This window comes from Oryctolagus cuniculus, chromosome 3 (genome assembly GCF_051225735.1).
Source record: "Oryctolagus cuniculus isolate XC-2025 breed Fujian yellow rabbit chromosome 3, ASM5122573v1, whole genome shotgun sequence".
Taxonomy (NCBI): Eukaryota; Metazoa; Chordata; class Mammalia; order Lagomorpha; family Leporidae; genus Oryctolagus; species Oryctolagus cuniculus.
The window spans coordinates 3,840,790-3,865,294 of NC_142869.1; the positions used below are offsets into that span (position 1 = coordinate 3,840,790).

At 58.5% G+C, this 24,505-nt stretch overlaps 1 protein-coding gene across 2 annotated transcripts in view; it reads left to right on the plus strand.

Moving 5' to 3' along the window:
* The first annotated feature begins 887 nt into the window (after positions 1 to 887).
* Positions 888 to 24,505, plus strand: part of ASB18 (ankyrin repeat and SOCS box containing 18) — a 57,464-nt gene continuing 33,846 nt past the window's right edge. Inside the window, exons 1-3 of one of the 2 annotated variants that reach the window (XM_070070004.2) lie at positions 888 to 1,170; positions 16,300 to 16,422; positions 19,852 to 20,119. In XM_070070004.2, coding sequence (XP_069926105.2) covers positions 966 to 1,170; positions 16,300 to 16,422; positions 19,852 to 20,119 — 596 coding nt within the window. In that variant the 5' untranslated portion in view covers positions 888 to 965. The remainder of the gene's footprint in view (positions 1,171 to 16,299; positions 16,423 to 19,851; positions 20,120 to 24,505) is intronic. The other variant, XM_070070002.2, reaches the window with a different exon arrangement.

Consider the following 24,505-nt stretch of genomic DNA (forward strand, 5'->3'; position numbering starts at 1 on the left):
CAGCCTCGCCTGCAGCTGACCGGACACGCCCCCCCCCCCCGCCCTTTCCCCAGCTTCTCCCAAGGTCGGCGTCCTGCAGACAGCAGCTCTCAGAGACATGGGGGGCGGGGGCCGGTGAGGCGGGGAGAGGGGAGGGGGGAGGAGGGGGACAAGGGGCCCGACCAGGGTGCAGAGCAGGAGGCCTGTGAAACTCTGCAGCACACGCACGGAAACTTCTGGAACCACGGTGCGGGAACCCTGGAGACAGACATCACTGTGAAAGCCCATCCCGGGGGCCAGCGCTGTAGCGTCACAGGTTAAGCCGCCACCTGCCATGTTGGCATCCCTATGGGTGCCGGTTCAGGTCCCAGCTGCTCCACTTCCGATCCAGCTCTCTGCTGTGGCCTGGGAAAGCAGTGGAGGATGACCCAAGTACTTGGGCCCCTGCACCCATGTGGGCGACCCAGAGGAGGCGCCTGGCTCCCAACTCCTGGCTTTGGATTAGCTCAGCTCCAACCGTTGCGGCCAACTGGGGAGTGAACCACCAGTGGAGGGAAGACCTCTCTCTCTCTCTCTCTCTCTCTCTCTCTCTGCCTCTCCTTCTCTTTCTGAGTTACTCTGACTTAATAAATAAATCTTAAAAAAAAAAAAAAAAGAGCCCAGCCCAGCCCCAGGACGACACAGACGCCGTCCCCAGGGACTCTGCCCTGCACGGCTCAGGGACCTGTGTGCTCTGAGCCCAAGGCCGCCTGCTGGGGGTGCGGAGGCCTCAGCTATGCCATGCTTCTGTCTGCTGAGACCGGCTGCCCAGCTCCGTCCCGCTGAGGTCTGGGCGCGTCCGGTTCGTAGGAGGGCAGGCCCGCCCCGTGACCTATCACTGTCTTTCTGCTATTTATGGCCATGCACACAGCGCCCTGGGGACAGCTGCTAACCTTGGACCTGGTGTGGGGGAGCAGACAGGCTGCTCCCGGGCAGACACAGCCACCATGTCCGGCTCTGAGTCCCTCCCTGACTTCCCGCTCGGCTGCGACTTGGTGCAGAGATTAAAGGCGGCGCTGGAGGCCCAGGATGAGCAGCGAGTCCGGGAGCTGATCTGCGCGGAGGTGGAGCCCGTGGACGCCGTGCTGGAGCTGGCCAACGACGACTGGATGAAGGAACCCGACGCTCAGCTGCCCCCCGGCGCGCTGCTAGGTACTCGGGGCGGGCGCTGGCTTCCGGGAGGAAGCCACGTGGGGGGAGGGGCATTGCCGCAGACGGCGGTGGAAGGGTAGGAAAGGCAGATGGGGTGCACTCAGATAGCTGATTCTACCTGTCCATCATCTGTCACCTGTCAATCATCCATCATCTGTCTTCTATCTGCCCATATCATCTATCATCATCACCTATCATAGCTATCATCTATCTTTAATGATCTATCAAATAGCTATCATCTTTCTATAGCATCTACTATCTAACATCTATCACCTATCTATCATGATCTATATCTGCCATCTATCATTTATATATAATCCATCATCTATCTGTCAATCATCTATCAGTCTATCATCTACGCCACCTAATCAGCACTGGAGAGAGTCTGCCAAGAATGGACTCCCTTGGGAAAGCACGTTGCAATGGGAATACCCCCGCGTGGTGACCTGGGTGGGTATCGCAGGAGGTTGCGGCAGGGAGAAAGTTAAAGATAAAATGGAGTTGAACACTAATCCGTGCCCCAGGGGTCGGGAACAAGGCTGGCGCCGACTGCAGGTTGGACAGCAGGTGGCTGGCCATGGGCCTTGCTGGAGCATTTTCCGCGCAGAGCCTCCGGTGCCAGTTCTGGTGTCAGGCCACCTCCCTCGGCACCTGCTGGCTTTCTTTACTTGTTTATTTTGTTAGTGCTTGACACGTCAATTCCACTTTGAGTCTGACAACTTTCCCATGTACTGTGTGCGTGTGCGCCTGTGTGTGCGTGTGCACATGTGTGTGCGTGTGTGCACTACGTAAGCAGCAGGTGTAGCACAACACAAAACGGTTTTAAAGACAAAAAGTAATCCTTGTACCACCATCACAGCGTCTGTGGGTCTCCAGGCTTGTCCTTTGGCGTGGGAAAATTTCTCCCATTAGAGTCACATCAGAGCCATAATTGGCATTCTGCTCTCTTGACCTCTGAAAAAAAGTCTGGAAAGGATCTCGCCCCCCCCCCCCATGACTTCCGGAGCTGCCTGTGCGCGTGCTTGTCGCTGTCGGCAGCACCGCAGCGAACGTCTCTCTCGGCATTCGCCATGGCTCTGCCTCACGGGCGATTCCATCCTTCGGGAAAACCCCTGGGAGCAGCGCTACTGGAACAAGGAGACAAAGCTGTCTGAGGTTCATTGCCAAGTGGGTTTCCCACAGCAGCCCATCCCCACTGCGAGGGACTGTGCAGTACCAGACCCCACCAGCAGCAGGCGCTCGCGTTCACACTGGGGATTCCTCACCACCCCTTCTTTCCTGGTCAGGGCCAGGGGCTGCCCGCGGGGTTTGGCTTCTCTCCATTGGCCTCTTCGCCTGGGGCGCCTCCATCTGGGTCGGCAGGCAGTCTGCCCTACTCTTCGAGTCTTGTTTGTCGTTGCGCAAGATGTCTTCTCATAACATCCTCACCAGACGTTTTCCAGACGTGTGGTTTGCTTTGCATCACCGTGTGCTGCTTCAAGCTGGTCGGATGTGCACCCCACAACGTCAGCCTGGGTGCCCGAGCGACAGAGGGCTCCCCGGCACCCACCAGGGGGACGCCCTCCCCACACCTGCGATGCATACACACACAGGCACACACGGGCATGCTCGCGTGTATAACACATGTACATGTATGCATGTACACACACGTGCGGGGGAGCACAGATCTGAGACACGAATGGGACATCAGTGTGTGGGCGTGGAACTTTCCAGGTGATGAACAGGGCAGACCAAGACAGGAGCTTGGGGGGCGGGGGGCGGCTCTGCCCCTGCAGCCCAGCCCCAGTGGGGACTTCAGCAAAACTGCTTTGAGGAGAAATGTCCCTGCTGCTGTTTCTCTTAAAAAGATTCAGCATATGTATTTGAAAGGCAGAGTGACAGAGAGAGAAACAAAGAGAGAGAGAGAGATCTCCAAACTCTGGTTCACTCACCAAATGGCCACAGCGTCTAGGACTGAGCCAGGCTGAAGCAAGGAGCCAGGAGCTTCTTCCAGGTCTCCCGGGTGGGTGCAGGGGCCAAGTATTTTCGCTGCTTTCCCAGACGCATTAGCAGGGAGCGGGCGCTCCGAAATGGGATGCCGGTGTTGCAGGCAGCGTGCTAACCCAGCACGCCACAATGCCAGCCCCATCCCCTCTTTCTTCTTGGTCTTGCTTTCCTAAAATCACAGCTCAAAGTGCAGGAGCTGCCATCCAGGATGGCAGCACCCTATCTCTCCAGGAGGTTGCTCTGGGGGGTGGGAGGGGCGGAGTTTAGAATCACAAAGGGCAGTTTGATCGGCATTGTCCAGCCCAGCTGGGCACATGCCCCGTGCCTGTCCCACGGGGCTGAGCCTTACAAGTGGCACCAATCCGCCCCCACCCTCGAGGGTCCCACAAGCAGAAGGTGCTGGAAGGAGAAGGGAAGGCAGGGTGATTGCTCCCTGGGAAGCCTCCCCACCTTGAGGGGCAGCTCAGGTCCTAACCGGCAGCTCTGGTCCCCTCGCTGGCCCCTTCACCTGCCGCCACGGCCGCGGCCACTGCCACCGGCAGCTGGCTCTCCTGGCCTCCCAACCTCTCTTCCGTCCGCTCTCCGCTGAGATTGGGGTTGGAGCAGCCGACTTCCCTCCCCTTGCGCAAACCTGTCCCAGGCCCCTAAGGAGCTGTGTGTTTGGGATCTTGGAGTTCAAGTGGCCCTGAAACGCCCCGGCTGTTCTCACGTTGCTTGAAAGCAAAACTGCTTGTGTCCGGGCAGTTTCTGCCATGCCTTCCCCGGGCAGTCTACTGTACCTTTCCCCACCCAGTGGCGGGGTTTGAGGGGCTGGGGTCTGCTCGGGGACCCCGGCCGTCACTACATGAACGTATACAGCCTGTTCCCAGTGACCTTGTCCCCAGGGAGGTGGGAACCCTGCGGTGAAACTGATGTTTGGGGTCTGGAGGAGGGGGAGCTATGAGACCCAGGTAGGAGGGGCTGGAAGGCATTTCCTGGGTGGGAGACAGGAAGGGGGTAAGCCCGGCTGTGGGGTCCGCAAGGGGTCTGGGGGGCTCTGGCGAGGAGTGGAGGGCCGTGTCCCCAGCCAGGACAGCGGATAGAGGACTGTGCCCATGACGATGCCCATGACCCAGCCTCTGCAAGGGACAACACACAGCTCCCTCCCCGGGACTCGCACCACAGAGAAGCAGGGGCCACTCAGCGGGAGATGGAGCCAAGCTCGGCCCTGCCACCAGTGGGCCATGTGACCTCAGCGAAGCCGCCTCTCCTCCCTGGGCCAGAGGTCCTGCTGGCTGGAGAAGGCTCTGTGGCCACCGGCACGCATGGCGGTCTCAGCCCCTTACTGCTGCTCTAGCGAACACCTAACGCTGGACACTGATGAGCAGAGGTGCACCAGGAGAGAGACACCCCAAGGTCGGGTGGCCCTGGTGAGGGCCTGTCGGCTGTGCCACGAGGGACGCATCATGGTGGGAGTGCACGAGGGAGGGAGAGCCAGGAAGCCCGAGGGGGTAGAGGCCAGCTGTGCTCTCTTTATAGCAACTTGCTGTCCCTGGAGCCGAGAGCAGCACCCTCAATGACCTCATGCAGGGCCCCCCATCTCCCAGCACGTGACCCCAGCCACACCCAGGGCCCAGCAGTGGCCTTCCTGGGCTGGCCTTCACGTCCCCACTGGTTATTTCAAACTCATGTAGAACCTGCTCAGGGCAAGAACCCTGACCAGCACCTGCTTGTGCCCGGCGAGGGCCGTGGCCCCAAGGAGAAGCCGGAACTCTGGGTGCGCGGCTTGGCACGGGTTGGCAGTGCCCCTCTGCTGGGTGGGTACACTATGGGTGCTTCTGGGATGCGCTCGTCTGCAGAGAGAGATTTAAATTCTACCTCCTGCTCAAGCCAGGCCTCTCCTGCTTCATATTCGCGACAATGGCATTGTTTGTCCTTGCCTCCTTCAATACTAATTGGTGTACACGCCACTGAGAACACGGAGGTGGGGGGAGAGTGGCTGGGAGAGGGGTGCTGGGATCCATTGTGCCCCCCAAATGCATCCATGGTACAATTGGGTAACTGGCGCAATCAAACTACTTAAGAAACAACTGATTACTAATTGCTATTATTAAGGATGCCAGCATCCTGTGATTTTGCGGCTGATATATTATATACAAGTCAAGATGCTACTTGAATTCCTGATTGAAATAGAAAAATAGAGGCATGATGTTGTGTTTGGGGTAATGGTATTTAAGCATCTGAAGGAAAGTTAAAGAAAGACTAATTGGGTTTTTATTAAGAGATCCCACAGCACGGAGAGGTGGGGAAGCAGAGGGGAGGCACACGATGGCCTGTGCAGCGCGGCAAATGGGGTCCCCTGGCGGATGTCAGACTTCCCACACACGTCTTGGTGCTGGATACACCGTGGCACGTGGGCTGTGTCCACTGCTGCCCAGGCCACGCCGTGGCATGTGGGCTGTGCCAACTGCTTCCCATGTCACAGCAGGCACACTGTGGTATGTGGGCTGTGTCCACTGCTCCCCAGACCACGCTGTGGCACGGGGGCTATGTCCACTGCTACCCAGTCCACACCGTGGCACGTGGGCTGTGTCAACTGCTTCCCATGTCACAGCAGGCACACTGTGGTATGTGGGCTGTGTCCACTGCTCCCCAGACCACGCTGTGGCACGTGGGTTGTGTCCACCACTCCCCAGGCACACCAGGCATGCCATGGCATGTGAGCTGTGTCCACTGCTTTCCAGGTCACACCAGGCATGCTGTGGCATGTGGGCTGTGTCCATTGCTTCCCAGGCCACACCACACATGCTGTGGCACATGGGTTCAGTTCACTGCTCCCCTATGTCAGTCATCCCTCTACCTGGAGAGGGGTCTCCTCCAGGAGGAATCAAACACCAGATACAAGTTAACTGAGCCCGGCTCCCACCACAGAAGTTAACTGAGCCCGGCTCCCACCACAGAAGTTAACTGAGCCCGGCTCCCACCACAGAAGGCTCATCTTCCGATACCTGGACAGTGGCCTCTGAGACGGGCGGGGTAGCAGGAAGGAGAGAAGTCTAACAGAAAAGGCCAGCGGCCTCCCACCTGGGCTCTGCCACTACTGGGTGGCCTGAAGCTGGCGGTCTCCTCTCAAACCTTCGTTTCCTCGTCCTGAAATCGGGATGCCTCTGAGCCACCTGTGGGGCCTTTGCAGATGGGACCACTGGAGTTCCAAGGCCGAGACTCGGGTGTGTGAAGGAGGCGGGTGGCAGCCCCCCCTCCGTGACCCTCACAGGAGTGGGGCCTCCCGACAGGGCCAGTGTCGACCTCCCCCAACCCTGTCTTCCGTGAAGGCCTCCAATAGCTGGGCTGAGGCGAGTGGACGTCGAAGGTGTAGACCACGAGTGGATGTCGAAGGTGTAGACTGGCGGGAAACTGGATTCTGAGCTCGCGAGCGGTGGGCTGAGGCCTCAGGGAGGAGAACAGGCTCTCGAGCCACAGCTGTGAGCCCTGGGTGCAGCCTTGCAGAGAGCAGGAGGGGAGGAAGCCACAGCACAGCCGAGAGCCGCTCTCCCCCATGATCGCCCGAGGGCTACTCCACGGCTGGGCCACGGCACGTGGGAAGGCCAGGCTCGGGGAGGTTGAGTCCCACTGCTGAGGCTTCACAGCCGAGAGGCCACAGGAGCCCAGCACCTCCCCACCCTGCAGGCACCTGTGGCTGGCTCTACGGACAGACATCTGGCTCTATGGACAGTCATCTGGCTCTACGGACAGACATCTGGCTCTACGGACAGACATCTGACTCTACGGACAGACATCTGCTTCTACGGAGAGACATCTGGCTTTACGGACAGTCATCTGGCTCTATGGACAGTCATCTGGCTCTACGGACAGACATCTGACTCTACGGACAGACATCTGCTTCTACGGAGAGACATCTGGCTTTACGGACAGTCATCTGGATCTACGGACAGTCATCTGCTTCTACGGACAGACATCTGGCTCTACGGACAGACATCTGCTTCTACGGACAGACATCTGCTTCTACGGACAGACATCTGGCTCTACGGACAGACATCTGCTTCTACGGACAGACATCTGCTTCTACGGACAGACATCTGGCTCTACGGACAGTCATCTGGCTCTACGGACAGACATCTGGTTCTGCGGACAGCGACACGGGTTTGCTCGGTGATCAGCGGTCAGGTAGAAGCAGAGGGTCGACCAGGCGTGGCTCCAGACTCCCGGTCAGGAGCTCATGCCGCCGGCTCTGCCAGGGCCGTCTCCTAGGGAGAGCTACGAAAACAGCTCCCCACTGGTGTTGTGGGCAACATTTGACTTGACACAATGCACATGCATGCATGTGTACACACACACAGCATCACTAGTCCAGAGACCCCAGTTTCAAAGAAATCAGAAAAAAACAATGCAGACAAATCGGGGGGGGGGGGGGGGGCCGGTCTGGAGAACGCACGCAGACAGGAGAGGCGGAGGTCACCGTGGCAGGGAGGGGAGGAGACGAGCGCTCTCCATGGCGGCCGCTCTCCCTGCTAGCGAGCGTGGGGGCAGGGAGACCCTGCTCGAAGCAAAATGAAATTAAACCTTTCTAAGTACTTATAAATCAGCACCTAATGACACTATCCCACCACCAGCCCGAGCATCGCTCTTATTACTTTGATTCACAAGCCAGGAAAAGATCCGGAATTATGCACAAATTATTGTCCCATCTTCTTAATTAACGCTGATTGCAAAATTCTTGCTAAAGTCCTTGCTAACAGACTCAATTATGCGCTGCCTGAATTGATGCACCCAGATCAAGTGGAATTTATTAGAAATACACTTTCCTACAATAACATCAGATTATCTTTGAATATAGTTAAATTATTTAGGAATAAAATGGCTGCAGCAGCAGCTCTTGCTTGAGATACAGAGAAATCTCTCTCAGCACCCAGAATTAAAATGTGTCTTTGCTTCCTACAAGGCACACGGCCCGGGCTTCTCTTCTCCCCACAATCAGGTTGAGTCGCACTGTGGATGAGATGAGATGCGTGCCTCAGAGCTAATGGTCCAGCGTCAGAGGCAGAGGGGCAGGAAGAAAACCCTACAGGGTCCTGCCGGAGCTCCCCCCAGGCTGAGCCGCCCCTGCCAGTGGAACGCGGCGCAATTGCAATTAGACCAAATCAGACTATTTCCAGAATCAAAATTGAGAAACAGGCTAATAAAGACATAATGTATGCTGATGACACACTCCTATTAGCGTCACTCCCAAGCACACTGCCGAGATCCGGGAGAACAAAAAGGAGTGAGGACGATAGCGGGAGGCTGCCCTCCCTCCCCACGTCCAGGCTGGCGACCGCCCCGGAGTGCTCGGCGGCGGAAGTCGGAAATGCCGACCTCACTCTCTCCAACACCAACCCCAGCACCTGCATGGGGTTGGTCTGGGTTTCTGTTATTTGCCATATCACTCGGTAGAGAGAAAATCGTCTTTATGGACCAAACCGTGGGGGTCTCCTGGGGTGGGGCCTGGAATGATGAAGGTGTGTGTGAGAGGCTGTGATGGGAAGGAAGGGGACCCCGGTGCGCAGAGCAGAACAGTGAATGGAGAGCGGGCAGGGCAGGGCAGCCATCGGACCCTGGGGTATTCGGGTCAGAGGGGGGAGGAAACCCCAGGCAGAGAAGTGGGCGGTGTCGCTGAGGCCAGGAACTCCAGACCCGGCGCTCCGTGCTGCCGTGGAAAGACAGTGAGCAGCCATTCCACAGAGGAGCGGCATCTTGTGATTCAGAAAGGGTCACAAAACTCACCCACGTCTGGGAAGGACCGAGCAGGAGAGACCCGAGGGAGGAGACCCCCGCTGTCTGCCCCTTGCCTACTGATGGAGCCGAGAGGGAGTGGGCGAGCCCGCTGTCCTTGACGGACGCTGGCCTCGTTCTACCGCCAGCCAGCTCAGCAGCAGGTCCCCAGTGATGGAAAACAAGAACCAGCAGAGTGGAAAGCGGCCCAGAGACCGTATCCGGTCTGCAGGACAGAGAGAAGGGATTGAAGACAAAGTGCCCAGCGGCCGCAGGATAAAGAGAAGTTCTCATTCAGAGTTCAAACAAGAGACGAAGAAGGTCACAGCAGAATGAGATTCGAGAAACCACTCCCAAGGCTTCGCAGAGTTGGTGGTGAGTTTGCCCAGCAGGGCGTGTCCTGGAATCAACACCTAGCAAGCCAGATGGGCAGAGGAGCTGGCACTCTGTGACACCGCCTGGCCGTGCCATGGCTAGTCCCACGGTGGCCTTGGAGTTGACGTGCCCTTCACGGCTTTCCCACATCAGGTCTAAAGGGCGGGACCTCTGCACCCACACCTGGACCGGTCACCAGATCTGGAAGGGTGGGCAGCTCTCTGCGGCTGAGGCCAAGGAGCTGACGGCAGGGGTGACAAGTCCTCCCCCAGAGGTGGGGTCAGCCCAGCCCTGCGCCCAGCCTAGGCTCTAGGCTCTGCCCCTCGCCCCGGCTCTGGACGTGGGGCCTGCCGTCTGCAGGGAGTTTATTTCCCATCAGACCCCCCTGCCCAGCCCCCTGCACCATGAAATCGCCGCAGGCTGGCTCCCTGAGCATCCGCCCTGTAAGAGCCTTGTCTGCCCGCGCCACGGCACTGAGGCAAGAGGAGGAAGCAGACACGCCCGGAGCAGGGAACCCTCCTTGTCCTTGCCACCCGCCCACCCCCACCCAGAGACCTTGCCTGCTGCACCCTCATCCTCTGCCCGCACCTCTGCACGGGGGATGGTTTCCTTCCACCTGTGGCTAGCGGCTGCTGCCTCGACCTCCCCCTTGGGGTGGCCAGGATCCCTGCTCTCCACCTCCCTCCGCTCCTAGGACCTGGAAGATGCACTTGGCACATCCTGGGCGCCTCCCTCTGAACAGGAACTGAGCCCCCCGCACAGACGGTGAGAGCATCGGCACCACCAACCTCTTCCAAACCTCGATTTTTAAAAAAATCTTCCACAATTTGATGGAGAAGAAAATTCAACTTGCATTTTAAAATTAGTAAAATGGGGCATTTTTCATATTCATTTTTATTTCCTATAATGATTTTTTCATATGTTTCTGTTGGATGTTGAAAGTTCCAATCGTTTGCCAATGGGTGGGGGGCACAATGAACTTTAAATCCATCAAAGGAAACTTGTCTCTCTTTCCATGCGGAGCCCCAGAGCGACCCAGAGGCTGCTGGGAGACACCGCGGGGTCCGTCAGCTCCTCATTCCTGCGAGGGGTGTGAGGGAAGATGAGGCATAACAATCAGACCCAGCCAGCTTCGCGAGGGAAGGCTGGGGCGCGCTGTGTGAGATTCATAAAAAACAATCAGTCTGAACGTGCAATTTGTCTCAAGAGGCAGGAGCTGCAATTTTATCATGTAATTAAATCCCCACGACAGTTCAAGTTTGTCACTTTTATCAGGGAGCACTTGGGTGACACGTGTTCCAGCAATGTCCCCAGTCTACAAATGGCCTCCCCGGGCTGTGTGCTCACAGTCGGACCCGCCGGGGACCTGGCCGCCGGGGTCCAGGCTCGGCCACGGCCGAGACGCAGCGTCCAAGGTCACCTTTAAATCTGAGCTTCCACAAAAGCCCTCCTGGGCCACCCAGGAAAACAGCACTGGACCTCGGATGAAACCCGGTCACTTCCGAGAGGCGACTGCGGTTCCGTGCTGCTCTGGGCTCCGCGACAGAGGTGGGTGTCCCCACCCCCACCCCGCCGTGCTCCGCTCCTCCACGAGATGGGAATGAGATTTCTGCATCTCGGAGAAGTTAGCGCAGACAATTTGGGTCATTATTAATAGACGCACTTGATCTGAGGAAGTACAATGTTTTAATGTTTTGTTAAATGAGGTGTGATGTGCTAACATTGTTATTCAGATAGGAGGTTAGTGTTTTCCAGGCTAATGTCTGTGCGTCTACTCCACAGGGTGGATTGCTTGCGCCCTAAGAAGCCGGGAAAGCAGAACCCGACACACCTGCACCGGCTCTTGCTTGTAAAAACCTCTCCAAAGGAAAAGGCACTCGGGGACCGGAGCCAGGGAAGGCTGGCCTCGCAGCCAGCTGCGTTTAGTTTAGTACGTGGTCGCTTACAGACCGTGCGGCTAGGGAGCGCAGACCTGCCCACCCAGGCCGACACTGCCGTGGCACAGTTAAGGAAGCGTGCCAGTGTCCACGAGGAGAAGTCCCCCCGCGATAGGTGCCATAGGATAGTTTCAGGAACTAGAGATATTAAACGCGCCGATCTGGGGGACAGTGTGCCCGTCAGAACCCCTCACTCTCCAGAAAGACACGCCGGTTGTGTAGAGGCATTTCCTCCAGCTCCCAGGGACTAGAAGCTGACACCGAGCAGGCCTGTGGACGCGGGGAACCAGGCTTCAGGGCGCAAGGGAGGATTGTAATGGCCGTACCAGAGAAGGAGGCAGTGAGATGAAGGAGACGCGGCTGTCCGTGCGGCGGCCAAGCCTGCCGGGTGGTGCTGTCAGAGGGCTTGCTGGAAAACCAGCCAGCCAGCCAGCAAAGCCACCCGAGCTGATCGGGGGGAGCACCTGGGACTCCCACGCTCCGTCAGGAGGCGCCAGCTCGGGCCCCGGCTGCCCCACTCCCCATCCAGCTGCCTGCTAGTGCACCCGGGAGGTGGCGCATGCTGCGGGCTCGAGTGCTGCAGTTCCTGGCTCCCACGGGAGACACCCACGTGGAGCCTTGGCCTAGCCCAGCCCTGGCTGCCGTGACTGTCTGGGGAGGGAACCAGCGGACGGAAGGGCTCTGTGTGTGTCTGTCACTGCGCCTTTCAAATGCACAAATAAATCTTTTTCAAAAAGTTCAATAGCAAATTTTTTTAAAATTCAGCTTTTAATGAAGGAGCCAATTGTGTGCCGAGGTGTAGGACAGCACATATGGGAATACTTGAAAACGTTCACAGAGGGAGGCTGCACTGTGGCGTAGGGGGTAAAGCCACTGCCTGCAATGGCAGCATCCCATATGGGCGCTGGTTCGAGTCCTGGCTGCTCCACTTCTGATCCAGCTCTCTGCTGTGGCCCGGGAGGGCAGTGGAGGATGGCCCAAGTGCTTGGGCCCTGCACCCGCATGGGAGACTTAGAGGAAGCTCCTGGCTCCTGGCTTTGGATCAATGCAGCTCTGGCTGTTGCGGCCAGTTGAGGAGTGAACCAGTGAATGGAAGACCTCTCTCCCTCTCTCTCTCTGTGTAACTCTGACTTTCAAATAAATAAATAAATAAATCTTTAAAAATATTCATGGACAAATTAAATTAAAAGTATTAGTTTATTTTGGTGCAAATTTTAACCCACACCTAGTCTTTTCATAATAGGTACTTTGCACGTTATGAAAGAAGTTTACACCAAAATAGACCCGTCCTTTCAGTTCCATGTTGGACACCCTCACATACAGTCCAAGGAAACACCTCATCTACAGAGGTCACGGGAAACACCCCAGGCAAACACAGAAGCTGCCGGGAGTGCCCGAGCGGGGAGCGGCACCCCCCGGAAGGAGCCACTCCTCCAGGGCAGACCTGCTCCCGTGTCCCAAGATAGCTTCAAACAACTCCATTTGTGCCTCCCAAATTCGGGTGTGAACACCAACACATCCATAGCGCGAACAACCTCTGAGCCTAAAAGCAAAAGGGGGCTGGTGCGTGGTGCAGCAGGTGAAGCCGCTGCCTGCGACGCCGGCATCCGTATCCAAGCACCAGTTCAAGTCCTAGCAGCTCCACTTCCTACCCAGCTCCCTGCCCGGAAGACAGCAGGAGATGAGATTGAAGCAGGCACGAGGGGCAGAGCTGTGGGGCAGCAGCAAGGAGGAGGCAGCAAGGGCACGGGGTCGGGCAGGGGCGCTGTTGCCAGGGCTGCCGAGCCCGGCGGGCTGGCAGGAAGGTCAGAGCTACTTCCGTCTGTCGGGGCCCTCTAAGTGTCGTTTTTTTCCCAGCATGATCCTGGCAGGCCAGGGTGTGTGTGTGTGTGTGTGTGTGTGTGTGTCTGAATCCCCAACGCCTCACGACATACTGAAAACATAGTAAAAGTCCCCGAAGTATTTATTAAATAAGTGGTGAATAAGTGCATTGTATTTCAGATTGGTTTGTTTCTTTGCGGCACTGGTCAACAATGTGGCTATTCTTGTCCTTAAAAAAAAAAATTGCCCCAGCTCTTGGCCACACTCATGAAGCAAAGTTCAGGCCCCACTTAGGCAACCAAGCCTGGCCACCGTGAGCTATTTTTAAAGCTCTACGAAGAACCAGGTCTGTCTCGGCACTCCTCCTCTGTCCACGGAAACCAAGCTCAGATATTTAGGGAGCTGCTGACAAATACTCGGGCAGCTAAATTTAGAGGAGGAGACCGTCTGAACGGCTCTCATCCCTGGACAGACCTCCAGGGCCCCACCCCTTTGGAAGATAACCGGTGACAAATTACTCAGGTACCAGAACTCCTCCCTCGGGAGGAGCACCACGGGCTCGTCGGATCACCGTCCCGCTCGGTCAAGGCCCCTAGAACCCCAAACAACCGGCCTGAGAAAAAGAAGCCGGCAGAAGAGCGGCGCTTCGAGAAAGGAGCTCCGGAGGACTGGGTGGGCAGAGCCGCCGGGCGGTGTTTCAGGGCGCAGGGGACCAGCAGGCGACTGCGGCCCGGAACGTCCTCCTGTGTGCAGGGGGAGGCACAGTCTCCAGGGTGCGGCTGTGCCTGCAAAGGCCTCTTCTCCCCGAGACGGCCGTGAGTTCCCAGTAGCACCCTCTTCACCCACGCACCGTCCGTGGCACCCAGCAGCGTCCGGGACACGTGACGGACCCTTGAAACAACCTGTGCTGTCCCCACCGCCGGCATGGGCTCAGCGGACGGGGGAGAGGAACTCGTCTGGCCTAGCAGCTAAAACACCCACATCCCTATGGGGGCACTCGGGCTCCGTGTCCAGCTCTGGCTCCTGACTCCAGCTTCCTGCTGACCAGAGGAGTGGTGATGGCTCACGTGATCAGGCACCTGCCACTCACGGGGGAGACCCAGAGTGAACGCCCAGCTTCCTGCTGCTTCTGACTGGGGATTGGGAAGTGAGCCAGTAGATGGGAGATCTCCCTCTCTCCCTCTCTCCCTATCTCCCTCTCTCCCTCTCTCCCTCTCTGCCTGTAAAATAAATGAGAAATGACATCTTTAAAAAAAAGAAGCAGCATCTTAAAGAGCCCTCGTGGAGCCGAGAAGGCAGAGCCCTCCCCTGAGCGTCCGAGGTGCACCTGAGCCGGCCGAGAATCCAGGCCACGGCAGCGTTCTTCCCTAAGAGGGAAAGTAGCAGAGGGCCAAGGCTAGGAGAAGCAACGGCTAAGAGAGCCTTGCACTCACTCCTCCACACATGCGCGGGAAGGACCTTCTGGGCGGGACTCACAGGGCAAGGCAGGGAGAACCCCACGTGGTGAGGAAGCCACCCCTGCCTGCCCCAGGAAGCCGGGCGGGGCCTGGGTGGTCCAGGGCATGGCCAGGACCCCAGGCTCCCAGTATGCTAAGCGGAGTGCTGAGGGAGGACCAGGCCAGCCAGTAGAGGAGGGGAAGACAGAATTCTAGGCAGAGGCAACCGCTCGGGCAGGGCAAGCACAGGACCCCCGAGCCGCACGCTGAGGTGCGATGCACAGGGGACAGTGCAGAGGACAAGGTAGGAAACCCTGGCCTCCCAGTGAGGTGCGTGTGGTTGGCTGTCTCCAATCAGGAACCCTGAGCAAGTCCTGGTTTCCTCGCCTGCCAACGGCACCAGGGGCAGCCCCGTGGGGGGATGCCCGGCCGTAAGACGGCGGGCAGTGAAGGCTTCGGGAGCGGCCGCTCCCTGCCTGCAGCTCTCCCAGGCCTCCGGGGGCTAAGCCCAGTGTGCCCTTGAGTCTCGGCCAGGTGTCACAGCACAGCCACCCGCTCCCCCCGCCAGAGCTGTCCCCCCGCCCTCCTGCTTCCAAGGCCTGGCCAGTGCCCCTTGTCTGCCTGTGAGAGGGCATCACCCCCCAGCCAGCCGGCCTCACCCCTGCACCTCTGCTCCACAAGGTGGCCTGAGACACCTTTTGGGAGGAACCTCCAGGCCTTGGCCAGTCTGTGAGGCACACTGACGCCTGTAGCTCAGTTTCCAACTGGAGTCAAGGCACCTCTGTACTAACCGACGACGGTGTGTGTTTTCCATGCCGTGTAAGGAAGATGGAAGACTTCTTTCCTGGGCTCCCTTGGCTCTGCAAAGCCCTGCGGAAGAGGCCAGGTCGTCCAGCCTCGGGAGCCGACACAAATGCCCACTCGGCCTTCCGGGGAGCTCAGAGAGACGAGGAGGCGTCGCGGCACAGCAGCCTTAGCACAACCTCGTCAGCCGTTCCGACTTCCGGTGGCGAGCAAGAGTTGTCCATATCTGCACCTGCGTAGAAGGGAACTGACGCAAGCAGAAACCCCAGAAACTGGGCAGCAGGGCTGGGGGTGGAAGGCAGAGTCTGAGACCTCCGATGAACCACACAGCCTCGGCCAGGCTGCTTCTCTCCCGCGGTTGTCACCGCAGTAAGGGCGCAAATCCACTGAAGGTGTCCGGTGCACCCCTGGCGCTTCGCGGATGCGTGTTCCTTCCCCTCGGAGCTTCAGCTGCCCTTCCAAACCCTCCACAGAGCACCCACTTTTCCACGCTGAGGGGACTGACTCACTCGCTGGGTGTTTTGGTCGCTGACGTCACATTCACAGGTTGCTCATGCAGTCTGCACGGGCAATGGGAGTCGGTGCTACTTGCGCTGGGCAGTCATGCACCGGATGAAGACGGGAGCCCTCCCAACCGAGTGTGCGTGGGGGCCTCGGCCCTGGACAGGCAGAGAGCCAGCCTCTGTCCCTGACCTCGTCCGTACAATCACAGGCGTGGCCTCTCCCCGGTCACGTGACCCTGCCCATATCAAGTAACCACCATCACATCGGCGTCCACGGGAGCTATAAATACACCGACATCGAGTCCCAACGGGGGGACAATTGAGTAATGACAATGGAAATAGCTCACACGCCCCACCTCCACCTTTCCCTTCCTGAAAAGCTTTTCTGAAATCGGCCGTCTTGCAAAATGGATAGACGGCCAGAGCCAGCCAGAGGAAGACTTCGAATCTTTGGGAAGATGGACAGGGAGCCGACAGCAGGGTCCCCGGGGCTCGAGTTCCACGCCGCGCTGGTCGCAGGAGACCTGCACCACGTCCGGGCCCTCATGGACGAGTACTTCCAGGACGCCGACGTGGTGTTTGAGATCCACACGGACGAGATGGAGTGGCAGGTGGCATCCCCTGCCACGTTCGGAGTCTCAGGTACCCGTGCCTGTCTTGATTTTTACAGAGGTGCTGACCCCAGCCAGTGTGCAGACAGCACACATAAAGCACGGGGCTAGGGCCGGCGCTATGGCTCACTAGGCTAATCCTCCACCTGCGGCACCGGCACACCTGGTTCTAGTCCCGGTCGGGGCGCCGGATTCTGTCCCGGTTGCCCCCCTTCCAGGCCAGCTCTCTGCTGTGGCCAGGGAGTGCAGTGGAGGATGGCCCAGGTGCTTGGGCCCTGCACCCCATGGGAGACCAGGAGAAGCACCTGGCTCCTGCCTTCAGATCAGCACGGTGCACCGGCCGCAGCGCGCCGGCCACAGCGGCCATTGGAGGGTGAACCAACGGCAAAAGAAGACCTTACTCCCTGTCTCTCTCTTTCACTGTCCACTCTGCCTGTCAAAAAAATGAAAAACAAAACAAAACCAAAAAAAGCACGGGGCTGAGCAAGCCCCAGGAGAGGGGTCTGTCAATTAGCGGAACTGAGCCTGCACAGCCGTGGGGTCTACACCTGGCTGCTGGCGTGGGAGACGTCCAATGGGAAAGGCAAAGCAGGGGTGAGAAATGCCGGTCTGCTGACGCCAGGCGCGGTTCTCGTCTTGAGGAAGGAGCTGGACGACTCTTGTCTTGGCAACCAGCAGGGCAGGACCTGGAAGGGGGAAGTCCCTCCTCTGGCTGCACCCTGGGAAGGCCCCTGGCACACAGCTCTGTACAAGGCCCGTCTGTGACTCGGTGACAGCCACAGCAGCTGGTGCCCAGCCGGCACGCACAGGAGGACGACCACAGGGCCAGCGGCAGGTCCTCCCTGGGGAGCCTGGGACAGAGGGAGGAAAGGGGCGGAAAGCCGGATCCTGAGGTCATCTGTCTCAGGGTCCACTGGCTACCTGCATGCAGTAGGCAGCAAGCAAGGATCCCAAATGGAGAGACAGCCCCCACCCCACCTGGGGCGAGCAGGCACCTGCCGACCACACGGCTGCCCGCGGGGCTTCTTGGCTGGCAGTCTGCCCTGGGTACCCTATCTGACACGGCTCCAGGCCGGCTTGGGTGCTGGAATCCACACAGCTCTGCCACGGCAGAAGGATTTGAGAGGCTGTGGTCAGTGGGCCAGTGGCCAGTGTCCCGTGTCCCTGACTCGTGAGTTCTGGCAGGCGAAGAATGCGGGAGGGTGGGCTTCTGGCGACACGGCACAGTTCTGATGACGCCGCACACGCTGTCCAAGGGCTGAGCGGTTCCAGCAGCCCACGCAGCAGCAGCAGCGGCTCCTAGCCGGGTCGTCCACCTCCCTCCGAGTCCCTCTGGCCTCCTGTCTTTCATCTGTCCCAGCCCAAGGACGCCTCTGCTCAACGCAGAGCTGGCTGTCCCGGACACACCCACACGCACACGCTCAGATGTCGCATTTCATGTCGCTACGAAGGCAGAGCCCTCTCACACGCTGAGTCCCTGTCTAGCCCTTCCTTCCTCCCACACCTTTCTCCCCATCAGCTCGGCTGCCCCTCTGCAGCCCACCCAGAGGACAGGAAGCGACAGCCCGCAACAGAGAAGGGACAGGAAGCGACAGCAAGCAACAGAGAAGGGACATGGGCTGTTGCTGAGGAAACACAAGCCCAGAGAGTTGGTGCCAGGCTGGGCTGGCACAGACTGGGGGAGGGGAGGCAATGCTCAGGGCTGCCCTGGTTCCTTGCCCTTGGCTCAGCTTCGTGGCTTCCGCCATGGGGCCAGTAGCAGCAAGGTGCAGACTACCAGAGAGCAGGGACCCAGGTGCTCAACCCCTCTGGCTCCCTGGAGGTCAACACCAGCTCCCCTGGCGAGGAGGTGTTGGGGGAGGAGCTGCTCTGAGTGCAGCCAGCCCTGGGTCACCTCCAAGGTGGCAGGCTGGCCCACCCAGCTCAGGGTCCCAGGAGAATGTTGGCAGTGGTGCTTAGGGGGACGGACCACGTGGAGAGAGACCTTGATCCATGCTCTTCCTGGTGGCTGAATGGGACCAGCAGGTGGGGGTTTGGGCTGCAGATTCAGGCTCTCTGATGGAGACAGCTGTCGCAGAAGCCCAGTTCTCAGGAAGGCCTGGGGGCCGCCCACCAGCATCTTCCAGGACCTGGAGAAGCGTGCTGGCCCTGTGCTGTGGCTGAACCAATGCCTACCCTTGGAGAGACTCAGGAACCCAGGGTGGGGGCAGCTGGGATTGGGCTGGGGACTTGGCGTCCCCTAGAGGAGGCCATAATGTACACTTGACAGCCCAGGGAGCACACAGAAGGAGGGAGCCCAGAGTTGGCCCTTGCAGGTACAGAGGCATCGTCATAGGGACCACAGCCACCCTTCGCCTCCACATGGGACGTGGTCTTTGCTGGGGAGGGCAGCCCAGGTCCCCGCAGGCCCCCGGCCCCAGAGCCTGGGGCCACCCCCAGTCCACACCAGGGTCCAGAGACCGCCACGCCCCCCACGGAGAGGGCAGCAAGCTGCAGGCTGGGCCTTTGGGACGCGGGCCAGGGGGCACTCGGCACCACATGCCGGGAGGTAATTAATGAGTGGTCTTTCAGAAGCGCTCAGCATGGGTCCGGGGAAGGAGGTGGCCTGTGAAAAGGTGTCCTGTGCCGCTCATTACAGCCAGCGATCGATTCTGCCGTCGTTACCAGAAGGCCTTCCTGCCGTGTGAAATCCTGTCCCTTGAAGTGGGTCCTCCGGGGACGGCTGCCTCGCTTCCACCAGCGCTCCTGGCCGCTAATAACCTGCCCCGGGCTTTTTGAAAGCACCAAAGTTTTCAGAGAAGTAAAATGTATAGCACCTGCCTCATTCAGCCCTCAAGAAAGAGCGACCCTACACACGCGCACACACACACACCCTAAAAAGCGCAAAGAAACAAACCAGAGCTGCACTGAATGCGGACGCCGCATCAAAGAGCTGCCAGAGCTCAGCTCCTTCCAGGCGGCCGCGCCGCGCCCTCCTCCGCAGCCGTCTTGGGCATGTGGGCCAGTTTGTTTCGTCTGCTGTTGCTCCTTAATGATACGGGGGAGGTCAGGGGCTCACCCCCACCAGGGCTGGATTCTGGGAGATGTCGCAGCCGTCTCCCCTCCCCGCAGCCGCCCGCCCTCCCAGCCTGGAAAATTGAGTTCTGCACTTGGGTTCTCCCGCTGTCCGCCCTGCATGGTCTGCTTTCCACTCCTGGGCTCTGCCGGATCCCCCAGTCACCCCCGTATTCTGCAAAACCCTCTTGCGTCTCCGCTCTGGACACCTCCAGGACCCTGACTCGGCTTTGTCTTTCTTGCCCCCTGCTATGTCTCTCGGGTCTCTGCCCCTTGTGTCACCTCCCTGTGCCCACCTGCTGCCTATTTCTGGAACAGAATTTCACCCCCTTGAGGCCCAACAGGCACCGTGGTCAGCTCCCCCAGCCCCCAGCTCACCTCACACCGGACCTTCCTCTCCCCCCAGGCCTTTGGACCCTCGAGTACAAGCGCGAGCTCACCACGCCCCTGTGCATCGCCGCGGCCCACGGCCACACGGCCTCCGTGCGGCACCTGCTCAGCCGCGGCGCCCACCCCGACGCCTCCCCCGGCGGCCGCGGCGCGCTGCACGAGGCCTGCCTGGGGGCGCACACGGCCTGCGCCCGGCTGCTGCTGCAACACGGCGCACACCCGGACCTGCGCAGCGCCGAGGGCCTGGCGCCCTTGCACCTGTGCCGCACTGCAGCCTCGCTGGGGTGAGTACTCCCGCCCCGAACCCGGGCGCTTCCCGCCGCCAGCCCCGCCTGGACACTTGGCGGAGCCTCAGAGCCCACATCAGCGATCGCAGACTCTAGGCCTCAGGCCTGCCCCCGGCCGCCACTCCCCAGCCCCTGGCCCCTGCCTGCGGCTCCCCGGACCCAGCCCGGCCCTGAGGGCCATCAGCCCCTGATAGAGAGTGGGCGGCGCCACGCGGCGGTAATGAGCGCGGTGGAGGCCCGAGGACGCGCGCCCGAGGACGCGCGCCCGAGGACTCTGGAAGGCCACTGTTGGATCGGGGGCTGGAGAATCAGGGTTTTAATGACAACTTTATGCAGAGTAATTGTCACAGTGGGACGTCCACGGTCGGCTCCTCGGGCGGGTGGGGGGAGGTGCCGGGGAGCACGCGCGCGCGCGCATTGGGGGCGATGCGGGACCGGGGTAGCAGATTCCGCGCACGGACCCGAGCCGGATTCGCCGTCGCTGGCCTCTACGTCCGCGGTGACGAAGCCAGAAGGCCACAGGCGGAGTGCGGGGCTCCCGCGAACCGCAGCCTCGCCGTGACCGCATTCTTCCCAGAGCGGCTTTTCCCGGGTGTAACCGACGTAAGTCAGGTGCGCCTGGCTTTAACCAGGCACGGCGTGACCGGACGCCGACCCCGCCAGAGAGCCACAGAAGCTGCGGGTCTTCCCGCAGGCGCCTCCCACCCGCCATGGCCTCCGCCCCTGGCCTCGCGCTCTCCCCGTGCGTCCCTGCCTCCCCAGACTTTTTTTTTGGGGGGGGGGGGGGTTCCGGTGGGTGGCAGGTGCTCGCTCGGTCCGGCTTCCTGTGCCGTCGTCCGTGACCCACTCCTCTTGGAAGCTGAGTCGTGACCCACGGTGTGGGTGGTCCCGTATGCACCCATTCGCGCTCTGAGAGCCACCAGGCCGCTTCCCACCTGGGGATGTTACAGACACGGCCGTGCAGGGGACCGGGGTTCCAGCTCTGCAGGGGCATCACTTTGGCTTCTGTTAGATGAACACCTGGGATTCCAAGGGCTGAGCTGCGCGATCTGATCAAGCAGAGGACAGCCCGGCAGTGGGGCCCCTGCCACCCAGGTAGGAGAGCCCGTGGGATGAAGTTCCCGCCTCTGGTCTCTGCCTGGCCCAGCCGATTCCCAGCCATCTGGGGAGTGAACCTGCGGATGGCCCCTCTCTTAGTCTCTCCCTCTCTCTCCCTGTAGCATTTTCAAATAAATAAATACATCTTTAGAATGAGAAGAAGAAGAGAGAGGGAGGGTAGAGGGAGAAAGGAAGAGAAGGAAAAACAGACAACTTCCATTCTCTGGTTCCCTCCCCAGATGGCTGCAACAGCCAGGCAGGTCTGGGTCAGGCCAGGAGCCAGGAACTCTGTCCTGGTTTCCCACGTGGGTGGTGGGGGCCTTCTCCACTGCCTTCCCAGGGGCATCAGCAGGGAGTGGGTCAGACACTGAGCAGCTGGGACTCTGACTGGCGCCTCCACTGGGGATGCACCTGCTGTGCACCTGCCCGTCTTACATCCCAGCGTGGATGTGGAACCCTCTCGCTGCCTCACGCCTGCACCAGGACTTGGTGTGTTAGTATGCTCGGTCCTTAATCACAGGCCACCTCACAGGTGTGCAGAGTCTGGACCTGCTTTCCCGTGATGAGACGCTGGTCCTCTGTCGGTGTGCTTCTTTGCCACCCACTTTGTCTTTGGTGAAATGTCTGTTCAGATCTTTCTCTAATTTTAAAAATTGGGTCAATTGTTTTCTTATACATTTGTGAGCTTTCTTTATATGTTCTAGATACAAGTCCCTTGTCAGATATGTGATTTCTAAGTATTATCTCCCAGGCTCTGCCTTATATCTTCTTCTCTTAGCAGTATCTTTTGAAGAACAGAATTCTTTAATTTTTTTTTATTTTGTTGAATTAGTGAATTTATTAGGGAGAGAAAAAGAGAGTTCTCAGTCACTGGCCTATTCCTCAAATGCCCTCAGTGACCAGGGCTGGGCCAGGGCTGGGCCAGCGCTGTGCTAGACTGAAGCAGAGAGTTGGGGACCTAATCCGGTTGTCCAAGCTAAGTAGCAGGAACTCAGCCCCCAGGGTCTGCACTGACTGGAAGTTGGAGTCAGGAGCCGGAGCCTGGAATCAAACCCAGGTCCTCCAGGATCAGGAGCTGCAGCTGGAGACCAAAGCCAACCAGAGTCCCAATGCCAGGCCAAAAAGTTCTTACTTTGGATGGAATCCAATATATCGAATTTTTTTCTCTTAGGACTTGTTTTGGATTATAGCATCTAAAGAAATCTTTGCCTAACCCAACCCAAGATTGCAAAGATTTTCTTTTGTTATCTTCAATTCTGTAATTTTATATTTGAGTTTATGACCCACATTGAGTTAATTTCTGGGTGTGGTGTGGGTATGGATTGAAGCACTTTCTCATTTGAATGTTGATCTCTAAGCATGGTTTTGTGGAATGCTTTTGCTTCCTCCAGTAGGCTGCCTTTGCAACTTTGTCCAAAAGCTGTTTTTTTCAAGAAACCCATCAGTAAAATACACATAGGCTTATTTCCAGACTCTTGTCCAGAACACGCAAGGCAGGGAAACATCTAACTGGTTAGCCTGCAAAAGACACAGGGACCCACTTGGAGGACAAGCCCAAGCCACCAGCTCCTGATGGTCCTGGCCTCCCACGCCAGGCAGGATGAGATGAAAACCGAAGGGGCTGAGGCCAGCACCATAACACACTAGGTTAATCCTCCGCTGTGGTACCGGCATTCCCTGTGGGCACTGGTTCTAGTCCAGCTCTCTGCTGTGGCCCGGGAGGGCAGTGGAGGATGGCCCAGGTGCTTGGGCACCTGCATAGGAGCCCTGGAAGAAGCTCCTGGCTCCTGGCTTCTGATCGGCACAGCTCCAGCCATTGTGGCCATTTGGGGAGTGAACCAATGGAGGGAAGACTGTTCTCTCTGTCTCTCTCTCTCTTTCTCACTGTCTGCAACTCTACCTCTCAAATAAATAAATAAAATCTTTAAAAAGAAGAAGAAGAAAAAGGGGCTGCAACAGCAGCAGGAGCTGCTGGAGGCCCCTCACGGGCCAGATCAGCGTCAGCCGAGCGTTTCAGCTCTGTTCTGAAGGGGGGAGCCCGGAAGCCACCAGAACCCAGCAGTGGACAAGAAACTGTCTGTTGGCAGCCTCGCGGGGCACACTGGGAAGGAGCAGCAGTGGCCTCGGAGCAGTTCCCCGTAGAGAGTAAGAGCGGTGCTGCCAAGATTCGGGTCCAGCGGTGGCTCCAGCTTTCGCTGGCCTGCGTGGGCACCTGCGAGGTCACCGCGGAGCATGGCAGAGCCCCTCCCCTGGATCCCTGCATCGCTCTGATCCGCTGGTCTATTTGGACGCCGCACTGTCTTGTACACTGTGATGTCATACTAAGTCTTCAAGCCAGGTCCTGTGAATTCTCAGGCCTTGCTCTTCTCTGTCAGTTATTTGGGCTATTCTAGCTCGTTTGTATTTCCATATGAAGTTTTTTAAACAAACTCTGGCAAGTTTTATTAAAGAAAAGTTTTGCACGGCCTGCTGTCGGCTAGTGTGTCAGAACTGCAGGCCCGGGGATCGCCAGCGTGCGTCCGCTGTGGTGCTGTTGCCACTGAGGCGAGGCACCCGTTTTGGCCAGGCTGCTGCATTCTGCGTCGGCGTGCTCCAGATCACGGGCAGCACCGATATCGTAGCAATGCAGAGGCTCGCGACCCGTGAGCACGAAGCGGCCTCCGGTCACTCGGGCCTTCCCTGAGCTCCCCCCGCTGGGCGTTGGTTTTCATTACACAGAACGTGCGTGCGCTATGTAGGATTTCCTAAGTACTTCACATTGTTGTTGCTATTGCAAATGGTAGGTTTTTAAAAGATTTATTTATTTATTTGAAAGGCAGAGTTACACACACACACACAGAGAGAGAGAGAGAGAGAGGTCTTCCAACCACTGGTTCACTCCCCAGTTGGCCGCAACAGTCAGAACTGCACTGATCCGAAGCCAGGAGCCAGGCACTTATTCCTGGTCTCCCATGTGGGTGCAGGGGCCCAAGGACTTGGGCCATCCTCCACTGCTTTCCCAGGCCACAGCAGAGAGCTGGATCAGAAGTGAAGCAGCCAGGACTCGAACCAGTGCCCACATGAGATACCGGCACTGCAGGTGGCAGCCCCGCCCACCATACCACAGCGCCGGCCTCTGATGGTAGTTTTTTAAATTTCAACTTCTGATTGTGTGTTGCTACTATAAAATTGATAATCATTTATTTTGTATATCAATCTTGTATCCTGGAATCTTGCTAACTCATTAATTGTTCTAATAGCTTTTTTGTAAATTCCATAGGATATCTATGTGGGCAAACACATCTC